Source organism: Brienomyrus brachyistius, chromosome 6 (assembly GCF_023856365.1).
Source record: "Brienomyrus brachyistius isolate T26 chromosome 6, BBRACH_0.4, whole genome shotgun sequence".
In the NCBI taxonomy this organism is placed as follows: Eukaryota; Metazoa; Chordata; class Actinopteri; order Osteoglossiformes; family Mormyridae; genus Brienomyrus; species Brienomyrus brachyistius.
Genome location: NC_064538.1, coordinates 20,706,314 through 20,724,548, shown reverse-complemented (window position 1 = coordinate 20,724,548; position 18,235 = coordinate 20,706,314). Strand labels below are relative to the sequence as shown.

The window sequence follows — 18,235 nt, the reverse complement described above, 5'->3', positions numbered from 1 at the left end:
CTGCATCAGAGGTATACCTGGGGGGAGAGTGTGAGAAAATAGTCCAGTCCTTTGCTCACTTTTTTTCCCCCTTTTATTTCAGAACCAGCGCGTTCCTGCTGACATGATCTTCTTAAGGACGTCGGAAAGAAACGGTAACATCTGCCATTCGTCGTTTAAAAAGCTGGGATTAGCCTGGAAGGGCTGGGTGGTGCGGCCACTTAGCGACAGGCACCCGTAGGGGCTCGATAAGGAGCACGTGCGGGCCTGGTCCTGCGTCCTGGCCCCATTTTTGCACCCAGGAGGAGAGAAAAACAAACTTTTACATGTTGTTTAACTTTAAGAAAATGAAAAGCATGCAAAGTAGAAACAGAACAATCTAAGCAAAAATTTAAGCAAATGTGAAACAAATAAAGAGCTGGGAAGGTAAAGATTCATTCAATCTGAATAAACAAATGCAGAAACGATCAAGACATAAGACACTGAGGACTGAAGGATGACCAATCAACCAAGGATTACCAACACTTTGGCCACCCGGCCAAATAAAGCCACTTAACTTCTAGTTACTTGGGTTTTCTATGTTTTTAAGTTCAAAGAAACATCGTAAACTAGAGTCCACCTAGGAACATAAGAAACATGATCCATCTTAGCTGATATTTCCTGTAAGAAAGAAAAAAAGCTGTTGGTCTTACGGGAAGGAATCTTTGGTAATCTTCCACACAGATGGAGGCCATTAGGTCATAATAAGGAGCCTTGGTGTTTGGGGCATAGCCTTCCGAGTGGGTGGGGGTTAGGCACCTTTTTTAAGCTATATGCAGACCCTCGTGTGGCTGCGCTCTTGGTCCGGGGAGTGTGACATAGATGCCCAGTGCTACGAATAAGACGGTTGGCCAGTCTGCAAGGCAGCGCTTATAGGAAATCCAAGTGCAGTTCAGCTTTAAGTCCCGTGAGCCAACCTTCTGGCGGAGAAAAGGCCATTGAGTTTAATCTTCGGTACTTTTTAATGCAATTTGTGGTTCGTTCTTACAGATATGACAAGATCAACCTGTTCGAGCAATTTCTGTGCAAATGGAATTGTGGTGATTGAGCATATCACCTAATTATTGCACGAAATGCTGTAATTTGGACATCTTCAGTATAGCATGTTTTTATTATTAAAAAGTGAAAATACTGTCTTTGCTGTAGAGTTTTTCATTCTTGATCTTTAAAACTACCCATTTATGTGGTATTAATTTTATGTATGTGTTTTTCCAATTAATGTGTTCCTGTTGTTTTTAGTCTTTATTTAGACCATTTTCCATTTAGCATATTTAGCTTTTTTTGTTTTGTATTTGAAACGAGTTGGTACCATATTGTGCAACAGTGCCCCCTAGAGGTTCTTTAAAGCCCCACATTCCGTAGCATTTCTGATAAATGGAAAACATGTCAGGGAAGCATCTGTCCAGCCATCTACCAGCCGCTTATCCTGGTTAGAGTCTCTGGGATCACAGTAATGGCAGATTCTTTAGGTCTTCAGCTACTGGCTGCACAAGACGTGTCCTGCATCATCATCAATTCAGTTTTTTTTCCCCCCACTTCCAGGGTCCTGCTTTCTGCGCACAGACCAGCTGGACGGAGAGACGGACTGGAAGCTACGGTTACCTGTGGCCTGTACCCAACGGCTACCCACTGCCGGCGTGAGTCATGTGACACAATAAAAAAAAAAAAAAAATGCAGTCTGGGGTCTTGGATGGAGGGAAGGTCTGCACATCAGAAGCGTGGAAAGCTGGTTGTCATTCTTCCTTTGTCACTGTGCGTGGTCTTTGCTGGTTTAATAATGAATAAAACGTACAGAACAGAAAAATCCGATGAAGAGCGAAGGTCAGATGATTATTCAGCATTAACAGATGACGGTTGCCGCGGTGCTGAATCCTGACTCCACTGCTTCTCCTCGCAGGACCTCCTTCAGATCCGATCGTTTGTCTACGTGGAGGAGCCCAGCATCGACATCCACAACTTCGTGGGGACCTTTACCAGGGTGGGTGGGACCGTGTGCCTCGGCCTCTACCCTGTCATCTGTATTTTTTGACCCTTACCAACCTTCCCCTGGGGGTTATACAGGGGCAGGGCTACAGCCCCTGAATTATGGCCCCTTTTATGCCCTCCACCATACAAAATCTTAGATCCCCCCCCCTCACTTCCTCCCCTAGAGTGATGCACTCAGGGTCAATTAGAAAAAAAAAGCTAAGCCTAGCCTCTGTGGGTTAGAGATCTCTAATGTTAAACAGTTCTGCCGGTACAGCTTTGGTACTGTAACAGGCACCAGATCTGCATGCAGCAAGTTGTCCCTTATAAGTAAAATGGATTTAGTCAGTTCCTAATGAAGCATCTTCGGGTTTGCATGGGTGCTTTGTGTGACACCGAGTGTATGTCTCTAGTTAGTCATGTAATACTTTTTGAGATATTTTTCTATATGTGCTAATTTGAATCAACTAAGTATATTCCTTTATAAATACTCCAGCCTTAGGCTAATTACTTTTATTTCCAGATTTTAGGTTTAAAATTAGTATTGCATATGCATTCAATAAAAGGACAGCTTTGTGATGTTCCAACCACACACTGAAATGTGTGACACATGTGACCGGACACTGGTGGTAAAGCTATAATATGGCAGAATAGAAAAAGAATATCATTATTGTCATTGTACATGTAGAATCTCTGTGTGCCTCCCACCAATGCCAGATATTATAAAAATAAAAAGAGGACAAATAAAATAATAATATATACAACATAGATATGTAGACTTCTGCACAGTAGTGCAGTGATATATTCTTTTTAGCATATGAAATGTAACAGTGTGGCCACAGTCATTTGGTTAAAGATTGGCGTTGCCGTGGAGACGACTGCTGTTTTAGGCCTATCTCTCACTTGCGTGTGTTTTCCGCAGGAGGACGGCGACCCCCCGGTGAACGAGAGCCTCAGCATCGAGAACACGCTGTGGGCGAGCACCGTCGTGGCCTCTGGTGAGCCTAGCCGACAGCGACGCTCATCCTGTAGCCAAACAAGACAGATGCTGTCAGGCGTGGTCTGCAGACAGGTCCTCCCGTTTCCCACAATGCAACGTTCATGACAGGACGGGCATTACAGTGCTAAAGGCAGAGCTATGGAATAATTTAGATAGTGAAAAAAATCATTTACAATAATAAGTAATATAAGAGGATCAGAGACAGAGGGAAGACTGTGGCTCTTCCCCCCTCACTGCGTTGCCATGGAAACCCTCCGTGTGACTTGCGCCCCGGTCTGAGGGCCGCCATCTTCTCTCTGCGTCATGTTTTCCTCTCACCTTATTCTGTCTTTCTCTTGGTTCCCCCCCTTTTTAATATATATATTTTTTTACCAGATTGCATCCAGATGTTCATTTCTTCTTCCAGTGGCATTCTCTAATTACCTTAATTGCACATGAGTTCTGTTTTTCCACTGAGAAGCAGTTTTGAAAGCCGGAGGTAGGCTTGGGGGGGGGGGGGGGGGTAAACATCCCACCCAGGAAGCCTTGCTTGTGCTTGGTCAGGTGACACACCTCCCTCCTGCCTCCCTGACAGGTACGGTGGTGGGCGTGGTCGTCTACACGGGAAAGGAGCTGCGCAGTGTGATGAACACGTCCAATCCCCGGCACAAGGCATGTTGGGAAGGCGGGGGTGTACCTACACCGCTGGATAAAGGGCGGGGGACGCGGGGGTCCTACGTCTTTCAAACAGCCAAGGCCAAACATCCCGGTTCCTTATTCATAATTCGGCTGCTGGAAATTCTGAGCATAATTCTGAGAAATTCTGATCTATCTGTTATAGTTATTGTTCCTAAATGATAGTGTAAGTGTTGGGAATCGTTCCTGCTGTAGTCTGTGGGATCTGAATGGGCCCTGATTTAGCGAGACCACATGCCCTGAAGGCCACCTTCTTATTGGCTCACTCATCCAGGTGGGCCTGTTTGACCTGGAGGTGAACTGCCTGACGAAGATTCTGTTTGGGGCGCTGGTGGTGGTCTCCCTGGTCATGGTGGCCCTGCAGCACTTCGCTGGGCGCTGGTACCTGCAGATCTTCCGATTCCTGCTGCTCTTCTCCAACATTGTGCCCATCAGGTGATGCCCAGTGGATGCTTGCTTTAGATGTGGCCTGTTTGAGTGAGGGAGTGACACCCTCAACTTTCGGAGTCGGAGGATGGCACGTCATAGGTTTAGCCCTCCAGTTCTGGGTAGAACCCAGTGTCATTGTTTTCCCAGTAAACATCACCAGACCTGAGTTCACGCGCAATGAGACATGAAACATACATTATATACAGTACTGTGCAAAACTTTTTAGGTCATCGAATGAAATGTTTAAAGCTTTTCATATGAGTGGCAAGTGTATACAAACTAGAAAGCACAATGTTAGATTAGAATAATTCGAATAAACACCAACACTATGAAAAATAGCAAAAAGGTACTCATGATGAACACCGCTTCAGTTCCCAAACCTCTCCCTAGGGGTAACCTCAGGCATTCCATTCATCCGTCACATTTCACAACCGGGGTGTGCGTTTCCCAACTAACTATGTTAGCAACTTGCGTGGTTCAAAATATGTAAGTACGACGCAGGTGTTTCCCGAAACCATAGTTCGAACGAACGTTCGCAGACACGTCGTTAAGTTGTGTAGTTAGAACTGCAGTTCTGTGCCATCTGCTATACTTCACCAGTTTTTAGAAAAAAAAGAGAAACGATAAAAGAAATCATTAATAGAATAAAAAGGGAAAAAAAAATCATTATCCCTTGTATGTGTACATGTGTGTATTTGTAGCCCTATGCAGACCATTGGGTGTTGTGCAGTTTCTTCATTGCACACATAACTTCAGAGGGACAACAGTCACCTTAGAAAAGAGTGCAGCACTTTGATGAGGTTCTCCTTCATCACTGGCAGGTGTCATTGCCACAGTGGTCAGATAGGAATCCATGCATTTGTACTGAATGACGCCTGTGATGTTTGGACGTTACACGCACCTGTCCACATTCTGTTGGCGACAATGTAGGACCAGGAATTTGTAAGTGTTGCTTGTGTGATTGAAAAACAATGAACTGAAATCAAGGTAATTACAGATGGAGCGTCTTTCACAAAATGCACTATCATAGCTGAAAGTTCTTCCGGTACCCGCTCCCAAGAAGCGTCTCATCATTTTGCCGCTGTTGCTGTTTTTCATATTATTGGTGTTATGTGACTGACACAACAAATTGATGACGAGTTCGAACTACGGAAGTCCCAACAAACTAACGTGCTTCAGACTACTGTGGTATGACACATTTGGGAAACAGTCGTACTTCAGATGTTGGTTAGTTTGAACTACCATAGTACGATGCATCGTTAATGCACCCCAATTAGCTTAATTATATAATTGTCGATGAGGCATTGATTAGCCAAACATGGTAGGTTAGTGGCTGAGTCAACGATTAATCTGATGATTTGATGGTTGCTGCAAATACTGGAGAGACATTAGGAAAGCTTTTGAAATGGCTAAGCTGCCAGTTTTTAAGCATGATTTTCTGTTACAGCTTAAGACGTTTGTACGGCATCACATATGTGTCTGGTTCTTCCCTGTGGTTAGGGGTATGGGTGTCTCTGAATCGCCCTGTGTGTGTGTGTGTGTGTGTGTGTGTGTGTGTGTGTGTGTGTGTGTGTGTGTGTGTGTGTGTGTGTGTGTGTGTGTGTGTGTGTGTGTGTGTGTGCGTGTGCCATCCCGTGCTTAGTGTGACCCCCATCTCCTGTTGCATCTCGTACTCAGCCTCCGTGTTAATCTGGACATGGGCAAGATGGTGTTCAGCTGGATGATCCGGAAAGATTCCAAGATCCCCGGTACCGTGGTTCGGGCCAGCACCATCCCGGAGCAGCTGGGCCGCATCTCCTACCTGCTGACCGACAAGACCGGTGAGTCGCTTTGTGGCCCCCTACTGCAGACAGGGGGACAAACTGTCAGAATAGCTGCTCACCTACATTTTCATGAAATCGCTTCCGCGCCTCGTCATACACAGAATAGCCAGTTCGCCCAGTTCTTAACGAAACTGAAAGCAACAGAAAAATCTCATTATCAACTTAAGCCGGAGTCTTACTGAACACTAAACACAAGATTAATGGTAAATATACTTTTCAGTGCAGATATCTAGTCCTCCTGGTCTTTGTATCGATAATGTCATTAACTTAGAAGTGATATAAGACCAGTCATCGCTTATATCGTGGTGCTTTGACGTTTTAGGCCAGTGGGATGGGAAAAAAACAACTAACATTTTTATTTGGTTCCACCTTTATCGATCTTGTTCACTTCTTATCTTAAAATCGCTTTAAATTCACACTCTTGCATTATTTTTCTGTAGCAACAATCGGAAATAACAACAGTTCACATTCCGTAGCATCAGCCCATTTCCCCTGTTTGAGGTTTCTCAGGTAAACATGACCGTCGCAGGCTGAGCCGTGACGATTCCTTTCTATAGTAACTTAGGGCAATAGAGGTTACTATTGTGTGTTTACCAGGAACTACAGAGTTCCTCAAGCAAGAGGTATGGGGGTTGCCATCTTGGTTGGCATGGTGTGGGGCAACTACCAGTTTTAAGGTAATTTAAATAGTGTCAACTTTAGGCAACTGTATATAATGGGATCCAAAATTTAAAGCTAATATTGATAATGACAGTAGGGAGTGATGTATTTGTTTTAATATTTATAAGATGATATTCTTCAGTAAATGTTTATTTTTAGGAATGGGCAATATAATAGCCCAAGGTTTGGCCTTCGGCTGTGCAGGGCTGTGTCATGCCAGTGTAGTCAGTGCTGCACATTTATGCATTTTTATTTATTTTGTTGTTTTTATGTAAGTTTTTGGTAGATATTTAGTTGTTAGAAAGTATTATTTTTTACTTTGAGTAAAAACAAAACATAAAACACTAATCTTACTGGCTCACTGCACTGGGAGAAAATAAATCAGCTTGGGCTCAACCTCGCCTCGGACGTCCTCCTTCTCAACCTCAAATGCGGGGTCCCATCCTGACAGCAGCCGCCGAGCATGTTGGCTGCTCCTGTACTTTTTGTAGACCGCGGCTTGGAATTCAATGTCACAGAAAGGTCAAGTCGCTGCGTTTAGATCACTTCTGGTAGAAAGCGGCCGGCCTGACGTGAGACTCGTCGGCGCGATTCACAAATGGTCTTCTGCCAAATCCCGTTAAATCTTCCCTCCTCTCCTTGTCTCTATGTGGCCGAGATGCGCTTTGAAGTGCGTAATTACTCACCTTTTATAGGCGTTTTGTGTGGATTACCTCTAAAGGCTGGGAGCTGATTTATGACCTATTTAATACCGCATTTGTTACCTCCGGGATAAGGCGTGTAGTCGTCTGGGCTTTTGTGGGCTCTGAGCGTGTGCAGGACTCCCAGGTGGCGTCTCACGGAATAGGGGGGGGGGGACAAGAGGACGGCCTCGGTATACTGATCAGTTCTTCAGTTCACACCGCGTACGAGTTCTATAGTTTAGACCAGAATAACCTGAAGCTTTCATTAACATGTGAGAGCATAGACTGCTTTCAGGCAGCGCTTCATTATTAATATTTACCTTTATTTCTTGTCTGTTTTCCTATGATTTTTACTGTAATTGTTCGCTTGGAGGCGGCAGCTTTTCAGCCCACCAGCACGGTTGTCGTCCAAGCTTGGTGGTCACAAATCCTGCCTTGAGCTCTTCATCTCAGTTGCAATTACATGCTCCCCTGCTTTTGGAGTTTAGCTCAGTGGGTTTGGGATCTGTACCAGTGCCCAGAAGGTCATAGATTTTGAATTCTGTGGACAGCAGACTAGTCATGTCACTGTTAGGCACTTGAGCAGGGCCCTTAATCGCAACTGCTTCTGGCCACTCTTAACTGCGTGTACATATGCATCTGTGTCTTACATAGAGAGGAAGATGGGGTATGTGTGTTCAGTGCCCAGTGTCCCCACTGGGATGGATGAAGTACCTCTGTTCTGTTCTGATGTCCTTCTTCATCACGTGACAAAGTGATAGTTCTGTTCTATTGAAAGCAGAGTCTGACTCTTATTCGGCTGCTTGCATCTGAAAATCTGAGATTTCACTCCTTTTAAATTCATGGAAAAATCCCCCCCCCCAATCAGTACATGATAAAAATTCATAGAAGCAAATGCTTGCCTAGCAAACTGTCAGCATCAACAAGGGCTTTACACAGCAGCAACAAACACCAGCTTCACCCTCCCTCAAAATTTAGGTAAAATACCATATAATTGCAATATGTGAGCAGCATAATCGCAGAAATCTGAGTCTTCTAGGGACGCAATTCACATTTCCTGTTTGGTCAGTGCACCTTTTATCAGAAGAACAACAGTCAGGATGTGAAAAGTAGAGCTACCCACCAGCCTCATTCAGGTCTTATCAGGGCGTTTGCTTAGCGGTAAAAATATAATGCAGAATGTGTCTGGACAGCAGACCTCACCAGCAACAGCAGCAGCAAGATGAGAGCAGAGATTTCGCAGAAAAGTTTTCTTCTACGTACCGATGGTTGTGTGGCACCGTCTAGGTACACATTGTGGTTCTAGCTCATTGTGAGCAGAACACATTCTGAAAACTGCTTGGAAGGCACTGCCTGGAATTTCTGCCAGAGAAGGGGAACAAAATGGAGAATCCATAAACTAACTTTCTTTAACTTGTATAAATTTTCCTTTGAGTTTGTAGCGCTCTAGCTTTGCATTGCCTGAACATAACGTTTGTTCACATTCAGTCTCTCAGAAATCACCTGCGCAGTTTTTTTCAGGATCAACGTAGTGTGTCTGTCTGTCTGTCGGTCGGTCAGTCGGTCATACTGGGCCTATGGGCCAGTAACTTACCTGACATGACATTCTGCCTTAATCAATGTACCCACATAATACGCACAATTTGCTCGTAACGGACCATAAGTTTAAATACTTCACAAACGATGGATCTCCTGCCGACTCAAACCTCCATCTGAGCTGAAATACTTAAAATGATATTTGTGTGTGTGGTTGTGTGTGTGTGTGTGTGATTTTTTTTCCAGCCGATATGTTCTGCTGTCACTACCCCTTGATTTAGGTAGTGATGGATGAACTACTGGGTTGCTCAGAAGATGTGGAAAACAGTCCATGAGCGATGAGTCATAAGACGTGAAGTACGTTTGTGTTCTCAGACTGGCGATGATCCGTGACAGAGGGTGCAATTTACAGCATCTCTCCTTCCGCCTTTGTCCAGAGGACGCAGGGTTACGGACAGGCGAGAGGGGTTGCAAGAGTGGGACACCGCCCCCCCCCCCCGCTACAGCCGGTGGCTCTGTGCCACACTTGGGGACGAGCCCCCTTAATGGACCCTTAAATCAAAATGGGGGCTGTTAAAGCTTTTATCCAGGGCAGATCTGTACTTTTCACACGCCAAAGCACCTTGAGAATTACACCCTGCCTCAAAGTTTATGACCCTCACTGCCTGCAAAATTATAGAATTCCCTCTTCCTGCTCTAGCTCTTGATTGGAATTAGAAGGTGTGCGGGTTAAATGTCACGTTCGTGTTCCGGTGGGGAATAAAAGCTGTTATTTTTGCGGAGCCCCACTGAAGGCACCCTAATATAGCACCCTGGGGGCTTTAAGTGGAGTGGGCCTTATGGGGGGGCGTGCCGGCGGCGCTGAGAACCTGCCACTGAACTCTTTGTCTCTGTGTCATTAAATCGCCATTTGCAGGGATTCCTGCTTGGTGCCTGTGGCCTTTTTCCTCTGGGCCATGACAACATCCGCGTACCGGGGCACTAAAATCCACCAGTGAGGATCCGATCCGTCAGCAATGTGGGCTGATTCTTGAAATGGTTCCGAATCCACGTACGATTGTGTTTATTTCAGTCTGTCAGTTGTGATAAATTAACGTCAAGTCACACACATCAAATGAAGTCGAAGAGCATATTTCCAAAACTCACGGGATACGTTTTCGAGAATTTCTGTGGACCGAGTTTTGGAAATTTAACAAAAGTTCTTCGCTGGATTACATGGTGACGGTTTGAGTTTTGGTTGGTATCATATGATGAGGAAGCCTGACTTTAGGGCATTGGAGGTTTCATCTCAAAAACGGAGGGAGTTTTAGAAATTTTCTGCAGTGCATTGGACAGCTAGGCCAAAGAACAGTTGAACAATAAATAATGGATTAAAATGACAATACACAACAGTACACAACAAGGACTCAGTGCAAGTAGCCAGTGCAAAATAATATTATAGTGCAATATGCAGATGGAGACCTTTTCTATCAGCGTTAATGAGGTAGGCGAGCTTCTGATAGCCTGGGGAAGAGACTTTTGTTTGTTCAGTTTCCGCTAATAAGTTTAATCAAGGCTCCTATTTCGGTAGCTCCCCATTTTTCAGTTAGTAGGGGACGAGAGCTAACGTCCATCTTCCTTGGCAGGTACTCTGACCCAGAACGAGATGGTGTTTCGGCGCCTCCATCTGGGCACCGTGGCCTATGGCATGGACTCGATGGACGAGGTGCAGAGCCACGTCTTTAGCGCCTACACTCAGGTGAGGATGGGTCAGCTCGCCGTCGCCATGGCAACTGGATGATAAGTGTGGCCTTCGGCCAAATTCTCAGCATCTTCTTCTTAAATCCGTTCTGGAAGCTGGTTGTTCTTTACCTTCTGGGCTTTGATCTCTCCTTCTGCCAGCTGGCTCAGCAGTGGCACCTTAATGGTGTGGTGCGATGCCAGGAGGAGGAACTCCTGTAGACATTATTGTAAAAACCAACTGCCACTTAATTATCCTTTTGAGCAGATGCCCCCTGACCTTCTCTGGCTGCCCCTGTCCCTTTGACATCAGGGGTCAGGGCAGCAGGAAACGCGATTGGCCGCTACCTCGGGTCCAGCTTTAGCTAATTTATTAGCTTCGTCATTAACCCCAAAAACACAGTCCTAAAAATAGCCTGAGCTGAATGTAAAACTGAATTGTTCATATGTTTTCTCCACATCTGTTTATGCTTGCCCTGACTGATGTAAAATCGATGTCAGAGGGAGCGGCGACCACTTAATAGCTTTCAAAACAACCCAGGATTTAGTTTTTTTTTTTTTGAGGGTTTGAGAAACTTCTGTTTCTCTCTTTTTCTATTTTTTTTGCTTAAAAACTTTACTGTGAAAGGCTTGTCCTCAGTTTGAATTTGGTGATATTCTGGCGTCTGGCATTACCGCACAGACGCCGTTCCTCAACCCCACCAAGATAGTTGGAGGGTTTTTATAAACCAATAAACCCGATTTAAAGGTTTGAAAGGGGCAAAAAACATATATCTTTGTTTTCTATTAAGTCAAAGTACTGTTTTCTTTGCCAAAGTCCCTTTAATATGAGTCAGCTGGTGGAGGAGCTGGGTTTTGAGTCACGCCTCTGCTGACAGGACTGTCTTCCAGACTTTTCTGGTAATACTACATGAATCTCAGCTTCGCCCCCCCCGTGTGATGTGAGTATCTGTGTTAAGGTGTGATGCATTGGGTTAAACACCCCTGCCATGCGTCTGGAATTCATTCGCAGGGGCTAATTATTTTCATGGCCCTTTGTTCCGGTGTGAGAACCGGATTCCTGTGCTGCGGCCTGGAAGTCATTTTTTTAAGCTTTTTGTTTAATTTGACCGTGGAGGTGGCCCAATATGTTCCTCACAGTAGCACTCCTTGTGACCTCCACCCCCCCCCCCCACCTCCATTCCCCCCCTGCCACCCGGGCAGCCCCCGCACGACCTCCCCGCCACAAGGGCCCCAGCTGCTACCAAAGTGCGCAAGACCATCAGCAGCCGGGTGCACGAGGCAGTGAAGGCCATCGCGCTGGTGCACAACGTGACCCCCGTGTACGAGTCCAACGGCGTGACCGACCAGGCAGAGGCGGAGCAACACTACGAGGATGCCTGCCGCGTATACCAGGCCTCCAGCCCCGACGAGGTAGGTGGAAGCCCTGCAGGCTAATCACCCAGTGCTCCACCGCTTGCATTTTATTTTCCACATTCACACAAAAAAGCGTCTAAAACTGTAAAAAGAAATTTCACCAGCTAGTGAGATATGTAACTTGGGTGGACTTATGAGTAAAGTGCGTAACTTTTGGTAGAGAGACTCATGAGTAAAGTGTGTTATGTGCATGTGTACATGCAGGTGGACTTTCAAAGGGGTTGCGTTTCCCTGCTGTGAGAAGCGGTTATCACCTCAGCTTCTGTGTGTGTGTGTGTGATTTCATAAACAGGAAGTGGAAAGCCCGTACCTGCTGCTGAACTGACAGGACATCATGGGCCGCGCTATAGTTTCCACATCTTTGCCTGTAAACGGCATCGTCCGGTAGCTTCCACACACACACACACACACACACACACACACACACACACATACAAACATGCACAGTCCATGTATTCATATCGTTATGTTGACATCAGTAGGTTGAGAACCCCCCACTGTAGGAGATGCCCACCAAAATCTAACACCGTGTACATTGCTCTGGTAACATAATTTGTTAAATAAATTGCATAGTTAGTTAAACTGCAAGAGGCTTTGGACAGATACGTTCTCACATAGGTTACGTTGTCGCCTCACAATGAATGCAGACCGTACCCCTACTGCGTCCTCTCTTACAGTTAACTCTGTGATTCAAACCGTGCCGGACCATTCAGTAATAGGTCTATAAATGCCAGTTTTAATACAGGAGGCTGTTTATTTGCCAAAAGGGCAGAAAATGAATCACATGGTTCCCAGCACAAGTGGGGTATGACTGGTTCTGGGATATGACCCGTGAATCTTGTTTTCTGGACAAGGCCTTTCCAGGATCGTTGGATCTTCCCCCGACCTGAGGGTAACTTCATCAGGAAGTTTGTTTAGGGGGCAGACCTTTTTCTTGTAGGGTGTTGCTGTGCGGTGCTCGTTCATAGCTAAACATCTGTCTGAAGTGTCGCCAATCAAAATGCAGTCAGTGGTTCAAAATCATTGACGAGTGTATTTCTAAAACTCTCACGGGATACCTTTTTGAGTAATTCTGTGGATTTATTGAGTTTTGGGAATTTTACGAAAGTTCTTTGTTGGATTTGCAAGAGGAGTGACTGAATTTTAGTTCCCGACACTGTAGCATATGATGTGGCTATACGCTGACTGTCTCAATTAAAACATCAAAAAATAGACTGAAATTTGCTCTTAGATGAACAGAAGTATGAAGGAAGAATATAACCATCGTGTAGAAGAAATGTAACTGGCAAATTGAAAAGAAAAAGAGCCGAGTGAGAAAGCACGTTTTCCGTGGTTGAGAGCGGAGCAGCTGTTGGCAGACGCAGATAAGAGTGGCCTGGTACATCTGCCGGCGGGGGGGTAAAGCCACCTTTCCCTGCCCCCGTTTGGTGAGACGTGAGGCCTACTGTGGGATCGCAGGATAGGACTGTTTAGCCACAAGGCCGTTCGGAAGGGCACAGTCGCATCCTGTGTGGGCACTAACGGACAGCCCACCTCCGTTTCTGAGGCCCACCTGTTGGGGGCGCCACGAGAAGGTGCCCATCATTGGATGCTGCCCCCTCCCCAGCCTGACCCCCAGCCAACGTAGGCTCACTCAGGAGCAGTTCTAGGATTTTCTTTTGGACTTAATTCATAGAGAAAGATCAACCCTATTGTTAGTCAATGATACGATTTGATTCTGTGAGTGACAGGGGAGGGGGCACTCCAGGGGCCAATCAGCTTTCAGCTAGGGCCAGCGCCTCTAACCAGCAGGGGAACTTGGCCTGAGATCATGTCCGGCCTCTGGTCTTTAACATTGTTCTGACAGCCTGGGAGTGACTGTGGATCCATTCGAATGGGGCCAGGTCACCAAGGCTGGCAGTTTGGCCGAGTATGTGGGACCGAAAAGATCCTCCCCCAGCTCTCACAGGCTGGGGAGTCAGACAGTTGGCCTTAAATCTGCCCGAGAAATCAAGAAGAAATCATCTCCTGCCTTCTTATCTGTAACTTACTGGCCAGTATGAAAGTAATCGCCTGTCAGTCTTTAATAGTCAGGGTCTCTCATATTTGGCTCGCACTCAAAACAGTTCTGTAGCTCTCCCCAGACCTTGATTACAGCAAATAATACCCACGATGATCAGTGCAGGCAGGCTTTGAGGTTACCTCAGGTCACACCCAGAAGTATTTAGTGTTCTCATCTGCACGCGACGTCTCACTTTGGCGAGGAGGTGAAAACTCTGCACAGGGCGCACTGATACTAGGCCTGGTTGTCTAGTGTACCGTGCCTGAGCACGACTGTTTGCCCTCCCCCTTCCACTGCTAGTCTGGCCACACATTGCACTTAACAATCCTGGCCTGAACACGCTTTCGTCATCACCGTGTGACTTTTTTTGTCGAAGAAAGAATAGGAAGAAAAGCACAATCACACAGCACAAGGGAGTTTGTGATTAATGTTCTTATTTTGTGCCTTATTTGGAGTCGTTTTGGGCATGATGACACACGGCCCTCATAGATTTTTCGAGTACGCGAGACTGCGATTTTCATTTAACCATGCTGCACATATACAGTAAGATAATCCTGTATCTTACCCAGTATCTCAGAGTTTTTATCTGTGGCATCCAGTTGTTCCTGGATACTCTCATCAGCCCAAATTTCAGGCAAACACTGCATCTCTGCTACAGACCAAAGTCATCCCTTTGCCATCATGTTTGGTGCTACCCAATCTGTACAGCCTACCCAATCTGTACAGCCTACCCAATCTGTACAGCCTACCCAATCTGTTCCTTCCGGGTCTGATTTGTGTATCATGGACATCATGTCTGTGTTCCATGTTTAGGTGCAGTTAGTGTTCACGCTAGTTGTGCTCCGAGTCTGAATGAACTGTGCCTGGATCTACCTTTTGAAATGTGTTTATGCACCATAAGGAGTGATCACACTAGTCAAGTGAACTTGACTTTGGAGATCAAACGTGCTTGGGCATGGTACGGACCACTCAGTATATCTATTTACCAAAAACAGATTATTAGAACTTTAGGAAAAGTTAGGATTATTAGAAAGTTAGGATGCTGTTGATGTGATAAGAAAGTCACTGGTTGGAATACCTGGGCTGCCAGACTGATGCTGTTGTTGGGTTCCTGAGCAAGGCCCTTAGCCCTCAGCTCCAGGGACATTGAACCACTTCTAAGCTATGGAGAGCAACATGGGGTAGCCAAAAAGACAGTGTACCAGTTATGCAGTTATGGGAATTGGTGTGAAGTATCACTGTCATGTATTCTGTTCTATTTCTATGGCATTAGCTTAGCTTCCATAATATACCCAGTCTGTTCCACACACGCACTGGAAAGATCCAGTTGTAAACGTGAGTCATGTTTACTTAAGTGTGTTGGCATTCCCTGAGTACACAGGTCACACCTATCTCTGACTTGCAAGCAAACTGCCAGACGGAGGTAGAAAAAAACACCCCACTTCATCAGACAGATGAAGGAGACCTCATTAAGGACTCACATGGGCGTGCTGACAAGTGACTCACTGGCCTGGGCCACTCATTGGAGTGTGTTTTGTTTCTTTTGGGGAGTTACGCATTTTCATTGGTGTGCCTGTTAAATGAGCCATGTTTTGCTGTAGTCATTAATGCTCTTCCTAATAGCATAGATGAAGAATTGTGTTTATATTCCAGTGTGGGGTTACATGGGGGTTTAGTTGTTCTCAGACATCCAGAGTTTGGAGTTCAATTGTTCTCCACTCACTGTAGATGTGTGGAGTTCACATGTTTTCTTCCAGGTACCTTCACCATCATTGACTTGACTTGACTTGAATTGAATTGAATTGAATTGAATTGAATTGAATTGAATTGATTAATTGAACTGATCTGAACTGAGGCTGTATTTGCCACAAATACAATTAAAAAAAACTTTGGATTTAAGATTTAAAAAAAAGATTTGAAAAAACCAAACAAGACATAAACAAGCATGACATATAGAAACCTGCATTCAGGTTTTTACTATGAAATTAAAAATATAAATAGAAAGATAAAGGAGGTGCTTGAGCGTTAGATAAATATGGTGATTTGAAAGTCTGAGTCCAGTTTGGCTGTGACATTAGGGTGGGAGTGAGGGGTACATCTCTCCATCCTGAATGTCCTTACCAACCGGCCTGATTGCTGCCATGAAGGTGGTGCTGTGAAAGCATGTTCTGTGTGTGGTAACGCTCTCATGTCTGAGGCTATACCCAGACATCTCTCATGTCTGAGGCTATACCCAGACACCCTCCTTTACCAGTTATGCAGTTATTGGAATCGGTGTGATTTCCTGGGATAAGTTCAAGGCTCACTGTGATCCAGAACTGCAGTGTTTCTCAATCTAGACTTTGGGGACCCCCTGACAATCCACAATTTTTCTCCCTCCCTCTAGGGGTTCTTGATTGTTCAGTTCAGCTATACTGCGAGCTGGGAGGGAGCAGAAATGTGGGCTGACTGGGGGTACCAGAGGACTGGATTGAGAAACACTGCTGTACTGGATAAACTGTTAAGAGGATGGAGGAATATCTAAGCATAAACACTGATCAGTTTGTACTTGAGCGTATTAAGATTACATTCAAGGTTCATATGAACGTGTTTACCAGATAATTTTCTTTACTAATCTGTCTCCTCAAACCTCCCAGCATCTCAAATGCATAATGACTTTCTCACCAAAATAATCCTGTCCATCTTCTGCCTGTAGGTGTCACTGGTGCAGTGGACAGAGAGTGTGGGGCTCACTTTGGTCGGCAGGGACCAGTCCTCCATGCAGCTGAGGACTCCTAGTGGACAGATCCTGAACTTCACTATCCTGCAAATTTTCCCTTTCACCTATGAGAGCAAACGAATGGGCATCATAGTGAGAGTAAGTGATGTGCACAGTGATGTGGGCTCATAGCTGCTCTGCTACTATGTAGCTGGGCTTGTCCTGGATTAGAGCTGCTTAATAATCGGTTTATGAAAAATGTATCTCATTTTTCTTTTTTGGTAGCATTTCAGTGAGATAATAGTTATTTTGAACTTACCCACTTATCCAAGTTTATATTGTAACAGCAGATGGAAACCCAGCTTGAGGTCTTTGTTCATTTCCTTTGACCCAGCGAGTGTGAATCAGTCCCCTTTCTCTCTCCCAATCCATTTAAATTCTTGGCACAGAGGAAGCGATGATATTGAAAGATTTACTTACTCGACGTCGTTGGAAGGAAATAGTAGAGAATCCTTTGGTGTGTACCTGCTCGATCGAACCCGAGTCGCAGTTATCTGGGAAAGGTGTAACCTAGTAGTGACCCCCGCTGTGAGGAAATGACTAACAGCCTGTAATCCGGTGACCCGCTGTTATGGTTGGCCGTCGTATAGGAGGGCCGCTATCTCTCCACTCGCGGAGGTCGGTAGTTTGAGTTTCGGCTTCCCTGAGGAAATCCCCTCGGGTGTTTTGGAATTCCCCCGTGCGCTCCCAAAGCATGCAGTCGGGGGTGTATTTCCCTGCAGGTTTACAAACCAGCCATCTTTGGATATGTCTGAATAATTAAAAAAATAATAATCAATGTTCTAAAAATATAATCTCCTTTTTCTGTATCTGTCAGAGTTCTGAAGGACTTTTGAAGATGTCCCTTTTGTTGATATCATATTTATAACTAGAAAATGTTTTGACAAATGTCCCCCCCCCCCCCCCAAAGACCCTGTGGTGTAGTATTCCCAAACAATGTCTTTCCATTTCTCACAGGATGAGTCTACAGGAGAGATCACCTTCTACATGAAGGGCGCCGACGTGGTGATGGCGGGAATCGTCCAGTACAACGATTGGCTGGAGGAAGAGGTATCGGCTCATTTTAAAGGCAGTCAGACTTTCCCGTGCGTTAGGCCACTGGGAGATGCCGTGTCTGAGGAGGCGTGGTTTAAATTTATGAAACAAACTGTGTTAGGTTTTTAAATTTTGCTTAAAAGGCACTAGGGGCTCATGAAATCACTAGATATGTTCACATATAATATCTGCTCACTAATATGTATGGATAGTCACCTTTAAGAAGTACAGGTTATACTTTAATTATAGGTCATTGTTTTTAGTGCTGTTAAGGTTTGTGGGCAATGTGGAGCTTGACAGATTAGTGATATGTGCCTGTGCTCAGATGGTTGTGGGTTTAAATCCCATTGCAGAGTAATCATCACTGTTGGGCCAATGTGCAGGGCCCTGGACTCCAATTGCTTCAGGGCACACTCATGAACAGCAAAGATGGCATGTGAGAAAACTACCAATAAAAGATCGCTGTACTATTCTTTT

At 45.3% G+C, this 18,235-nt stretch overlaps 1 protein-coding gene across 1 annotated transcript in view; it reads left to right on the top strand.

Annotated features, from left to right (window-relative positions):
• LOC125745495 (probable phospholipid-transporting ATPase IIA) overlaps positions 1 to 18,235 on the top strand; it is a 48,844-nt gene that overhangs the window by 13,035 nt on the left and 17,574 nt on the right. The window contains exons 6-16 of the mRNA XM_049018420.1: positions 83 to 134; positions 1,561 to 1,655; positions 1,916 to 1,996; positions 2,906 to 2,981; positions 3,558 to 3,634; positions 3,933 to 4,093; positions 5,765 to 5,907; positions 10,415 to 10,527; positions 11,712 to 11,921; positions 16,661 to 16,822; positions 17,681 to 17,773. Coding sequence (XP_048874377.1) covers positions 83 to 134; positions 1,561 to 1,655; positions 1,916 to 1,996; positions 2,906 to 2,981; positions 3,558 to 3,634; positions 3,933 to 4,093; positions 5,765 to 5,907; positions 10,415 to 10,527; positions 11,712 to 11,921; positions 16,661 to 16,822; positions 17,681 to 17,773 — 1,263 coding nt within the window. The remainder of the gene's footprint in view (positions 1 to 82; positions 135 to 1,560; positions 1,656 to 1,915; positions 1,997 to 2,905; positions 2,982 to 3,557; positions 3,635 to 3,932; positions 4,094 to 5,764; positions 5,908 to 10,414; positions 10,528 to 11,711; positions 11,922 to 16,660; positions 16,823 to 17,680; positions 17,774 to 18,235) is intronic.